General features: G+C 49.3%; 1 protein-coding gene across 2 annotated transcripts; it reads right to left on the reverse strand.

Annotated features, from left to right (window-relative positions):
• Positions 1-88: 88 nt before the first annotated feature.
• Positions 89-10,875, reverse strand: LOC122373531 (facilitated trehalose transporter Tret1-like). Of its 2 annotated transcripts, none has more exons than XM_043351673.1 (2): positions 10,544-10,875; positions 89-1,899 (listed from the first exon to the last, which is right to left on the reverse strand). In XM_043351673.1, the coding sequence occupies exons 1-2, from the start codon at positions 10,586-10,588 to the stop codon at positions 442-444; spliced, it is 1,503 nt and encodes a 500-aa protein (XP_043207608.1). In that variant the 5' UTR covers positions 10,589-10,875; the 3' UTR covers positions 89-441. The 2 variants fall into 2 exon arrangements, with proteins under 2 accessions (XP_043207608.1, XP_043207610.1); XM_043351675.1 differs by having other exon boundaries at positions 89-1,845; positions 10,544-10,799.
• Positions 10,876-11,888: the final 1,013 nt, after the last annotated feature.

Consider the following 11,888-nt stretch of genomic DNA (forward strand, 5'->3'; position numbering starts at 1 on the left):
AGATTTGTTCACAGTGACAGGTGCTACCGCACCCATCCAGACCTCCAGGCTTACGCTCGTCACGCGCAGACTGAATCGGGAGCAACCATTTCCATGCTCACTTTATTAGTGCATATAGAAAATGTCTTATCTAGGCGGCTCAGTAGAACTTACAGTTTGAAATGACACAGTAGCTCACAGCATTTATCACTCGGTGATATTCGATATATGGGACACTAAGTCTGCTCCAATAAGCCTAAGCATCGTATCCGTAACGATAAGTGCAAAAAGAATGGGGCTATTGATGAATGATCATGATACATATAATGCAGTCTAATTGAACTCACTGTTTCAATAAGCTCGCTAATGATTGTTGACACATATTGCGTTTTACAGGATACACAGTTAATATTATCAATGAACATTGTTCACTGATAAATTTCTAGGACAGGGTGAGACACGTTACGACTCCGAAGGTGCCGGTCGCCTCTCAAGGTCTTCCACCTGGAATGTCTGATAGGCCAAACCACCATTAGTTTTGTTCATTTTGGCGTGGAGATGGATGGGATCGCTGGCGACATTCGTAATATTTTTCACAAACAGCTTCTGAATCTCCTCGATGGATTTTCCGTTGGTGTGCGGCAGACACAGTTTGGCGAACGCAGCCATCAGCACCTGCATCAGAGCGAAGAACCAGAAGACGCTGGCCATGCCGACACTGTCGGCCACCAGCGGGAAGCAGTAGACCATGGCGAAGCTGGCGGTGCCGTAGTAGAGCAGCAGGATGCCGCCGAGCTCGGCGCGCACCGCGTTCGGCAGCAGCTCCGTCAGCAGCACGTTGGTGAGCGGCGCGATTCCCAGCGACATGGTGCCCACGATCACCAGCACCGAGACCAGAGACACCCAGGCGTAGTCGGCCAGCGCGGCGCTGTAGAAGAAGAAGAAGCCGCTGATCAGGCAGGCCGCGCCGCCAACCACGCTGTTGATGAAGAGCAGGCTGTTCCGCTCGCATTTGCGGATCACGATGCTGGCGACGACGGAAGCCACCACTCTGAGCACGCCCAGCAGGATCGAGCCGATGTACGGGTTGCTGAACCCACCGACATCCTTGAAGATGACCGGGGCGAACGAGGCCGTGGTGAAGCCGCCCGAGAACACGAAGAACGTGTAGATGCCTAGCATCAGGCCGAACGGGACGAGGTTGTGCCGGTGTCTGAGCAGGCTCAGCACCTGCAGCAGCGACGCGTCGTGCCGGTGCTCGTCGCCGAGCGACTCCCGGATGCTCTGTATCTGCTGGTGCACGTCGTAGTCCTTGCCGTGGTAGAAGTGTAGCGAGCGCTGCGCCTCCTCCTCCGGGTGGCCCTTGGAGATGATCCATTTGGCGGAGCGCGGCAGCACGAGGGTGACGACAAACATGAGCAGGATGGGTCCGATCCCGACCGCCAGACAGGCGTGGCGCCAGCCCATCAGCCAGCCGCTCAGGAAGATGCTCAGCATGCCGATGCTGATCATGACGTTGATGAAGATGGCCAGCACGCCGCGGAGGTTGACGGACGTGATCTCGCCGATGTGTGTGATGGTGGGCCCCAGACTGGTGCCGATGCCGACCCCGGTCAGCGCGCGGCCGGCCAGCACCGTCCAGAAACTGTTACCGAGCGCCAGCACCAGCCAGCCGGCGGCCACCACCGGCGCGCACAGCTGCACGATGCGCACGGTGCCCAGCCGCGGGTTGGCGTAGCTGGACATCAGGAAGCCGCTCATGTTTCCCATGGCAAAGATGGCCGCCACCCAGGAGATCTGCGAGCGTGTGAGCGCCAGGTCGGCCCGAGCGGAGGTCATCTGCTCCGTGAAGACGCCCGTGAACGCCTGCGACGCCCCCAGGTTGAAGCCCATGGTGGAGAGAGACACGGCAGTCAGCACCTGGAGGCAGCGGAGCGCGGCGCTGGGTCACGGAGAGCGGAGCTGGCTCACAGACAGGGGGGCGCTAGGTGACAGATATTGCGGCGCTCGGTCACCGGCGGGCTCCATCGTCGAAGACAGCGTCCCACCTCCTCCATTCCGAACACTGGCGGATCTGGGGGGGGGGGGGGCATTTCGGGCACTTGCCCTTCCGCAGTGTCTGAAATTGACACAGTTTTGTCGTTTACCTCGCATAAAAAGAAAACTGTACAACTTCTTGCTTTAACTTTCGCCGGCCGAGGCCAGGGGGGGATGGATTTCCTTCCCCCCCCCCCGACGTTTTTCGCGAATGCTCTGAACTTGCTGACCACAGAGACCTGAAAGTTGGCACACCTGATCTTTGGTTCAAGTTGAATATGCTAACAATGATTGCATTGCCGGGTCAGTTCACTGACCTACGACGTCATACCTGGACGTTATGACACTCTAACTTAACCCGCGCACCGACTGCACCAACTTAGAACCGACGGGGGGCGGATGAACCCCCCCCCCCTCCCCTGAGATCTCGAGAACGAAGCAAGATAGCGACAAGCGGTAAACGGCATGGGGTACGCACGGACAAGGTCTACAATTTTTACTAAGGTCATTTTCAGGTCAGGTCAAAAATGACGTCACATGGGTCAAAAAAGTAAAAAATGGCGGCGCTAGATATGGAGAGTTTTTCCCGAATAACTTTCGAATTGGCCAAGCTAGGAACAAACTAAGGGCACCATCGTGATCCTCTCGTCAATCCGCATCGAACCATATTATATGTTGATCTCGAACGGTCAAGGTCAAAGGTTGACCTCAGGTCACGTGACCTCGAGGTCATCATGTACCTATAGGTATTATTCGATGCGTCTTGACGAGCTGAATACAATGAGACCATCTGCGCGGCTGTATCTTGTTCTTGGCAAGGAGTTATTGGCAAAAAACGTTTGGTGACCTTTGATGACGTCACATGACCTTACAGCTGCCCAACAGCAAAACAGACCTCAAGGTAGTGAAGGTTGATCGTATATGAAGTCATGTATGGTGTATGGGGTCATTCTGACGCGTTTTAGTGGAAAAAAACAGGGAGTTGATTTTTCCCCCATTGAATTATAATGGGGAGGTCGAGAAGTTGACCTGACCTTAGGTCATCGATATCAAAATTCCGAGATATGCAAATTGTAGCTACCAATGACCTAATAATAGCCTCCGACTTTCAAAGGACTCCGTCATCTACTGTAGCTCTGACACGATGACAAAGTTGCAAAAAAAAGTGACTTAGTTGAGGTTGAGTCATTCAAAGTGACCTGGTGACCTGACCTTGAAAGTTAGGAGGTTCAAACTTGCACACCATGTGTAAAATTGATGACAGAATAGTCGTACCAAACTTCGCGCCGCGGTTTGCCCGCTATTCGCGAAAAACCTCAGGGGGGCGGATAACCGCCCCCCCCCGTCGGTGCGCGGGTTAACGCTCGTCCTAAGATGCCGCAACTTTGCAACGCCCTCGGTGCCACAGAGCCTTTTACAGGGAGGTAAAAGTTGCAGGGCATAGAAACCTCCTAAATCCTGACAGCCCTGATACTCGTATTTTGACTTTTCATTAACACGCGCCCTGATGGGGGGCCATTTTGGCCCCCCTGTGGTTTTTCTTAAATAGCGAGAAAACGGTGGCGCGCAGCGCCGCCAGATTTTGGGTACCGTCCCGGGCATCAATTTAACACCTTCACACACAATTCCAAGTCACAGGTCACCTTGGGTCAGAAGTTATTGAGGTCAAACTGAGGTCATGCTCGAGTAAAAATGGGCAAAAAACATGACATCTTGAAACGCTCACCAAATCTACAGTTAACAAGCAATTTTAAAGTTCTTTATGTGGTTGTGTAGAGAAAAGACGGCGATACAAAACCGGTATCTCGGATTTTCAAAATTTTGGGATTTTGAACCCCCCAAAAAAAGATTTTTCAAAATGTTTCCAAACCTTTTTTGAATTTCGAAAAAAAAAACGGAATATATGTGGTAGGTATTAGGTAGTCCCTGCGCTCTTCCATATACATACCAAATTTTAGATCGATACCTCCTTTTTGGCCAAGTTATAGCGAAAAAAACGGTTCAAAATTGATGACGTCAAATTTTTTAACTCAATTTTAGCAATTCTAGACCACGTAGCGCAAAACAAAGACCACCATTGAACTCCCCGTGACGAGCTGCATCGAATCAATACCCATTTTATGCAAAAATATCAACTTTGAAATTTGACCTAATTTGACCTGAACTTGACCTGACCTTGACCTGACCTTCACCAAAACATAATCTCAACTGACCCCAAGGGCTGCCTGTCCCACATACCTAGTCGCATTTGGCATATAAAATGGACCACAAAACATGCATCACATGATATTTTTAATTTGTGACCCTCACCCAGCCAGCAATTCGCTTGGGCTGAACTGTGGCAAACGTCGGGCAGCTTGGGCTTAGCTTGGGTTTGCCCACTTTGATCAAAACCAATGCATTTTTTACTAGGGCTGAGCTGGGGCATGCCGCAGCTATGCCCACGTGCGGATAGCAGTAGCTCAGCCCGACATCTGCCCGCGCATCCAAAACAGGCTTAACTTGGGCGGAGCGCGGGCTGATCAAGCTGGCTGTGTCCTTCGGCTAACTGGAGTAAAGCCGGAGCTTAGCCATACTTGTTCGGCTGTTCGCGCATGCGCAGTTCTGCGCCAATCATGTGCAGCGTTTGTGACAGTCTGTGCGCTGTGCGACGAAACGACACACCGGTGTTGAGGCATTTGGTGGTTGATGTTTGGGCGCGTGTGACAGCGCGAAGAAGGGATAGTGCTCACTGCTCTTATCAAGTGGACTGGCGTGAAGTTTTACGGTAGGTAAGTGTATTGAATGGTGCGCTTGATCGTATGTAAACGTCATGATTTTGACTGAGTTTCACGCCATCAAACATGAATCTGAATAGCTGTTCAGCCTGGCGACGTTACCCTCGCTCAGAAAAGCCGCATTCCGTGCCTTTATATCTTTGTGAAATACCAGCACTTCTGAACCAGGAAAATGAAATACAAAACACAAATATTTATCTACTTATCACCGAGGACGCTCATTCTCTGTCCGCGTTGAAAATCGAATGACCATTTTATACGGATCAATGAGAAGTGCTTTTACAGTATTGATGCAACAATAAGTTATTTTTCAAGCAAACATGCAATGTAAATTAAACCAATTAATCTCTTTTTCAGGTACGTACCATTAGAGCAAATGGCTCCAAAAAATGTAATAGTTATACAAACCAGGACCGGGTGGACGCCGCAGTCGCCCTCGCCAAGTGGTTTAGCGGAAACTGCCTGCTTATAATTAAGTAGGTATATCTACGGAAATACGGTATACCTACGGAGATACGGAAACTGCGCCGAAAGTTGGCCGACCACCTACTGCAGATGTGTGTGTGTGTGGAGGAGCCAGACGCCTCCAAAGCTCCCATTCACCAGAGTAAAGTTCCTTATAAACGATTGTTTGCTAATTGCTTTATGTCTTATGAGCGATTACTTGCTGTCCTTACTTTGTGCTTTCGGTTGAGTGTTCAACCAAGTATTATGAACGGGGAGGGAGGCTAGCGGGCCTTTGATTGTTTTATAGTTTTGATGGCGCTTTTTCATGACTCATGCCATATTATTGCTGCAGTTTGCAGTCCACTGTTTCATGTATTTGTGTTTCATTTGAGTGTCTGTAGTCGTTTGAAATATACATTCAATCAAAGTCAACCACTACTTTCCTTTCGCAATGCTCGATGACCGGTTAACAGAGCATATGAGTGACCGTAACAATTTTAAATATGCATTGAAACCGCACAACCTGCTGAAAGTGCATTGGCTGCTCCTTGCTACTTGATCCAGTGTGAAGTAAAAGCAAGATGAAGTCAAGTCGAGACTTGAGAAAACAGGAGCCGTCACTCGAGCCGAACCCGAGCAAAGCCACAGCAGTTTGCAATGTATAAACCCCATTCACTTCTATGGCTTAAGTCGGGATAGACAGGGCACACAGAGTGGGCTTGCCGGAGTTCAGCCCGCTCGGGCCCAGAGTAATCTCCATTATATAAATGGATTCACTGCTCGGGCTTAAATCGGGCTAACGCCAATCGTCGCTCAACTAGGGCTAAACTACGGCTGTCCGGAGCTCGCAGAGCGGGCATACCTCCGGCAGAGCATGGGCTTTAGTCGGCGTTTTTGTGTCATACGCCGACTTTAGCCCAAGCCCTAGCCGACTTTAGCCCGACTAAAAATCTCGGGCAATCCGCACTTGAGCCTGCTTGGGCCCGGAGCAAAATTGCTGGCTGGGCAGTGACCTGACCTCTGTGACCTGACCTGGTATCAGTGACCTCAAATAGCAAAATATGTGTTTGACGAACATTTCCCCTTCGATGATTTTCATTTAAATGCATTTTACTCGATTTTACAACGCATTTCTTGAAATGCCTGTAAACGGTGAACATTCGACCTTTGACCTGACCTGTGACGTCATCGGTTAGACCGAGGTCAATAAAATTGGGTCACAAGGTAGGTCCCCGTTGGGGCTATCCAACGCCGTTTGCCGCTTGTCGCTATGTTGCGTGGTTCTCGAGATCTTAGGGGGGGGGGGGCAAAATGCCCCCCCCCATCAGACCGCGTTGCTCGACAGACCCCATCAGGGCGCGGGTTAAGTTCACCTGAGGGCAGACCAGTCACGAGACTTCACCATTGTAGGTCAGTGTGAAATACGGACACTTTTGGCGCCAGAAAAAAAAAACCTAAGACTGTCTCAAGCACGTAAAATCGTCAATTCGTCACTTCATACCCTCCTTGCAAGGTTCGATACCTAACTTTTGCCTTCTTGCATTGCTGACTTTGCACTGCTGGCATTGTTGATTGTTTGACGTTGACCTAAAGTAAACACCCAAGTTGACCATTCTGTAAAAGTACACCACTCTACATTCGACTTTGAGCATGCCAAACACGATTATACAATGGTGCCAGAATCAAACCCTTGTGACCATTTTTGACGAAGTTATTTTCCATTCGAGCCTCTACCTTGGGGCACTTGACCTGACCTAAGAGTCCAGAGTTGAGTTGGACCTGAATACCTGATAGCATAAAATTGGATACCAGTTGCTCCGTCTTCTAACGAGACACGGTCGTTTTTCTGTGAAGCTCTACAAGGGATTAAACGGCGAGAGGGTTGTCCCCCCGTCCTCTCGGTCTCTTTCAGCATGTGGGAAGCTGATAGGTCTGTTGAGGGTTGGCCATTTAAAGCCTTGTAACAATGAGCCATATATGTGTGACATGCCAATCATGGGGGCCGCATATGTAAATAGGTCTTCGTTGTAAGTCGTTGTAAGTCGCCGTAAGTCTTCGTTGACGTCTGGGCAGTCGCGTGTCATGTCAATATTTAGGAACGTACGTTATGACATTAATTACATTAACCCGCGCCCCACTGGGGGGGGGCTATTTATAGCCCCCCCTCCCGTTTTTCTGCAATAACTTCCAAACCGCTTGACGGATCGACGCCAAACTTTCAGTACCTTCGGCTGCATCAATTTGACACCTTGTGTCAAAATTTGAACTTCGTAGCTACCATAGGTCGGCCGGAAATGACGTCAGAGTGACGTCATGTTCGTCCGATTTCGACGCAAAACATTGAACCACGGCAATCGCTCCCAAGAGCTCAGTTTTTAAGCTAGATCCAATTTCTTTGCATGAAAGGACTCAGAATTGACCGCGCTATCAAACTGCTATCTCGGATTTTCAAAATTTTAAAAATTTCGAAAATCTTATATAATAATATTCAAAATTTATATTTTTACATTTTTTTCAAAAAGTTTTTGACTTTTCGAAAAAACCGAAATATATGTAACAGAACGCATGATTATGACTAACTCTAGCAAGTTTTAGCTAAATATCTTCAAAAATGGCCAAGTTATACGCATTATTGCAAAAAAATACACAATTATTAATTTTTCAAATCAATTTTTCAGTACGTATTTGACATCGTACACCAATATAAATGGCACCATCGTGTTCCTGAGCTCAAACTGCACCCAATAGACACCTTTTTTGTTGAAAAATTTTAACTTCAAAATTTGACCTTTTTTGACCTGAAAGTGACCTGACCTAAGCTAAATTCGACTCAAAATGACCTCGAATGACACAGACGACATCAAATTCGAAATCTATGGCCTAAATGGACCATAAAACATGTGTCACGTGACCGACGCATGATATAATATTTTCGTGACCTGTGATGACCTGACCCTGACCTGAAAATCAAAGTACAAGTTTGGTACCCTCAAGGTATCTAGAGCATCTGTTCACGAGTGTGGAAACCAAAAATGAGCCTGATATGACTTGTAAGACGGCGGCCAGAGCCCAAAATGTGAACAAGCCAAAGTGCTAATAATTTTTACTTTGACCTGACCTGTGACGTCATCGGTGACCTTGAGGTCAATGAAATTAGGTTTCGCTCGACAGTTTTTCCGGGGCTATCAGACGCCGTTTGAATTTTGACAATCGGCCCAGTAGTTTCGGAGTTAGGAGGGGGGGCTATGAATAGCCCCCCCCCCCCCCCCCAGTAGGGCGTGTTATACACAGACCCCAGTGGGGCGCGTTAATTTAGGTAAATGTCTTCTAACCTCTAGCTACCCACGGTTTTAACTCCTGTACCTGTGCTGACTGCCGATAACTGGGAAAAAACCGTCTCGCGGATAGACAGCCGATTTTAAAGTGAAACCGAGAACAATTGACGTCCGGTTTGTTTGAGACGGAAGACGTTTTGGTCTATACAGGGAAAGTAATGGAACCTTACATAAAATCCATGTAATAGCCTAGGGACAAAGTAAAAATAAAAGATCACGACAACATTTTAATTTTTGACATAGCCGGGCATAGCCCCGGCCGCCAACTTTGATTGATCCTGTAAGGCAACACTTTAAAGGGACCCTCCCACCTTAACATTAGATTTGAGTTGAGATAGCCAAAATGGGGTCCCTGGCTCACAATTACCGGTTTTGGCACTCACAACATCGAGAAATGCCTTAAATCGGAAATATTGAATTTCAAAATTGCAGCATTTTGATTCAGAGGGGCTAATGCTTAGGAATACCCCTCTGAATGTGTGACGTCAGCGCAAATATCTAACGATTTTTAAATGTTTGACTAAAACGTTTTGTAGCACGCGGTGGTATATGCCATTTGCGCGCAACATCTGCCGCAAACGCCGCACCTCTAAAATAAAGTCGCTAGAAACAGCGGAGATCCCAAAAAAGTAAACAAAAGTAAAAGTCTAATATCTTGAAAACCGGTGAATATTTTTCGGTGAAATTTGGTAGATATTCGTTTTTGCTCTTTCTGAACCGAGCGACATCACTTTCATGCCAATTCATAAACTTTTTTGAAGGTGGGAGGGTCCCTTTAACCGTGCGGGACTTCTTCACAGCACTGGCCACTGAGTGCATATTAACACGCCAAAAGCCGAAACAGAAGTCACATGCGCGACGATCTTACGGATTCCCCAGGATTAGCGAATCGCTTCTGGCTTGCTCTGCTAATTAAATGTTCTGCACTTCCTTGACTGACAACCGAACAGACAGTGGGCTGAATGCGTAGTTTCTAGGTTGACCCTCGCATGTGTGCGGCGTTTGCCAGCTTCTAATGTGTAGGGGGGGGGGGTCGGTTGGACCCCCCCCCTTGCCGTTTGGCCCCTGATCGAGCTAGAGCTTCGCGGAAAAAACGAGCGTGTTGCCCGTGACGAGAGGAAGCCGATGATACCCAATTTTAAGGTCCTAGGTCATTGGTTGACCTTCCAGGTCAGGTCAATGACCCAAAGTCGGGAAAATCGGGACCTTTTAGAAAGTCGTAAAGTGTGGCTGCTAAGGGGTTTTTCGGGGTGCTGATCACGAATATCGTGTTAGTTTTGATCACAGATGATGTCTTGAAGCATTTAGACCAGGTCGGGTCAGGTCAGGTCAGGTCAACCAGTAGGCGTTGTGACGGGTATTCGTAGTACGTGTCAACCGCCTCTGACAGCTTCGTAACATGTTACGAAGTCACCAAAACTACTTCGTAAATGTTCAAATGGTTGCTAAATTCGAATTCAGCTCCAAAAACTAGCCTAGAAACATGTAAAACTCGAAAAAGTGACCCGAGGTCACCCGGGGTCACCAAAGGTCAATGACCTGACCTGACCTTCAGATGACCTTGACACACACGGGAGTAACATCAAATCACATGGTTGAACGTTTCAAACCACGAAAAGCTTGCAAACACGCGGCTAGTGCGAGCCGACATACGCGAAATCGCGATTCCGGCCAAACATGGTCTCGGAAAAGAGATCACAGGTCAAAGGTCATTTGGGTCAGGGTCATGAAATTTTCAGGGTAGGTGTAAAATTGATCAATGCGAGGGTACTGAAAGTTTCGTCGCGATCGGCCGCTTTTTACGCGAGTTATTCGCGAAAAACCATGGGGGGGGGTCCATCCGACCCCCCCCCCCCTACACATGCGAGGGTTGAGTATACTCTTGGTTCATTGACCTGCGCACAATCTGTTGCATCCTGCAGTTTCAAGTCTGTGGTATATGGGGCCTTGGTCCGTAGTTGCTCTCACCTGCATTAGCAGACCCCGTTTGGAGCACCGTTCCGCGCTGTCCATGGTGCTGCCGTCCACCACTGGTGATCCCGAAACGGACTGACCCCACTCGACGACTGAGGACCGACCCGACCCGCCCGCCGGCCGCGCAATGCCGACTCCCGGCTATTAGTGGCCCAACTTCGCTCTAAATAAACAAGTGGGTAGCCAACTAGCGACAGGCCGGCTAAAAATTGGCCGCCGAGCCCCGTCAGCGTCGGAGGCGGACAGACACGTGACCGGGGGCGCTGCGCTCCTTTATCCCCGGCGGAGCGGGCGTGGCGTGGGCCGCTCCCCGTTGCAGGGACAATGACACCACCGGGCTGCGTGCACGGTCACGGCTGTCGGCAAACGGCACTTGGCCGCGCGGTGTGGACGACCGCACAGCCTCCGATTAGGGGTCACGCCTCCGAAGACGAAGTGAACACCTCTGAATGGTTGTCCGGCGCGGCGGGCGGCGCCCCAGCCTCCGAAGGTGCGGGGACACGGCGACCGATTCTGACGAAACCGTCACCCCACCGAACACTGACCTCGAAATTTAGTAGCTTGATCACGCCCCCGTGCTGATAACTGCGCGACAATCGGTTTAACTGCGCTGTTATTGCAGTTGCAATCGCAGAGACGTAATCAAAAGTATAATAAGAAGGCGACTGACATATAATAATAAGCTTAAACTATTGGACACACAATGAAAAATGCCAATGAACAATAAGGTAGGTACATACAGGGTGCGCAAAAAGTTCTGGCCCTCTTACAGTAAGCGCTCCTACGCATGCTGTGGTTGCGTTTCGGGAAGCTAATAGCCGCAAAAAATATCTTCAATGATCCTGCTACACAGCCAGATGTCGAACAAAGCAGACCATTAATTAACGGCCAGTCATGGAGGCAGGCTAAACGTCACATTGTCGTTGGATACCCGCGCGCAGCGGCCGAATCGGGCATGACCGTTGAGCAGGTTGCGATGAAATTTGGAGCCCCCTGCGAACAATTACGCGTATCAAAGCCAAATACGAATAGGGGAGGTCCTGGAGGATGCCGCCAAGTCAGGCCGGTCACGTCTAGTCAAAACTCTGATAATGTGACTGCCGTGTCTCAGGCCATCCAGGACAGCCCACGGCTCGGGCGGCAAAAAGTGCCCAACCGTCTCTCTGTCACCCAACCTGAACCCCTTGACTAAAGCGTCTTAAGCGTTTTGCAGGACGAGTTTCAGGGAGCGTCCCATCCCAATTTGGAGGCCCTGAAGACACGCATCGTGAAGATGTGAGAAACGGAGGACCCCACCTACATCATCAAGACATGCAAGTCTTTCTGCCTCCGTGTGGAG

This window comes from Amphibalanus amphitrite, unplaced genomic scaffold, assembly GCF_019059575.1.
Source record: "Amphibalanus amphitrite isolate SeventyFive unplaced genomic scaffold, NRLGWU_Aamphi_draft 001511F_arrow, whole genome shotgun sequence".
Classification (NCBI taxonomy): domain Eukaryota; kingdom Metazoa; phylum Arthropoda; class Thecostraca; order Balanomorpha; family Balanidae; genus Amphibalanus; species Amphibalanus amphitrite.

Coding starts and splice junctions, on each gene's coding strand:
- LOC122373531 (XM_043351673.1), bottom strand. CDS start 10,588: ATGGACAGCGCGGAACGGTGCTCCAAACGGGGTCTGCTAATGCAG. Junction 1,900..10,543: donor AACGGGGTCTGCTAATGCAG/GTGAGAGCAACT, acceptor CGCTGCCTCCAG/GTGCTGACTGCCGTGTCTCT.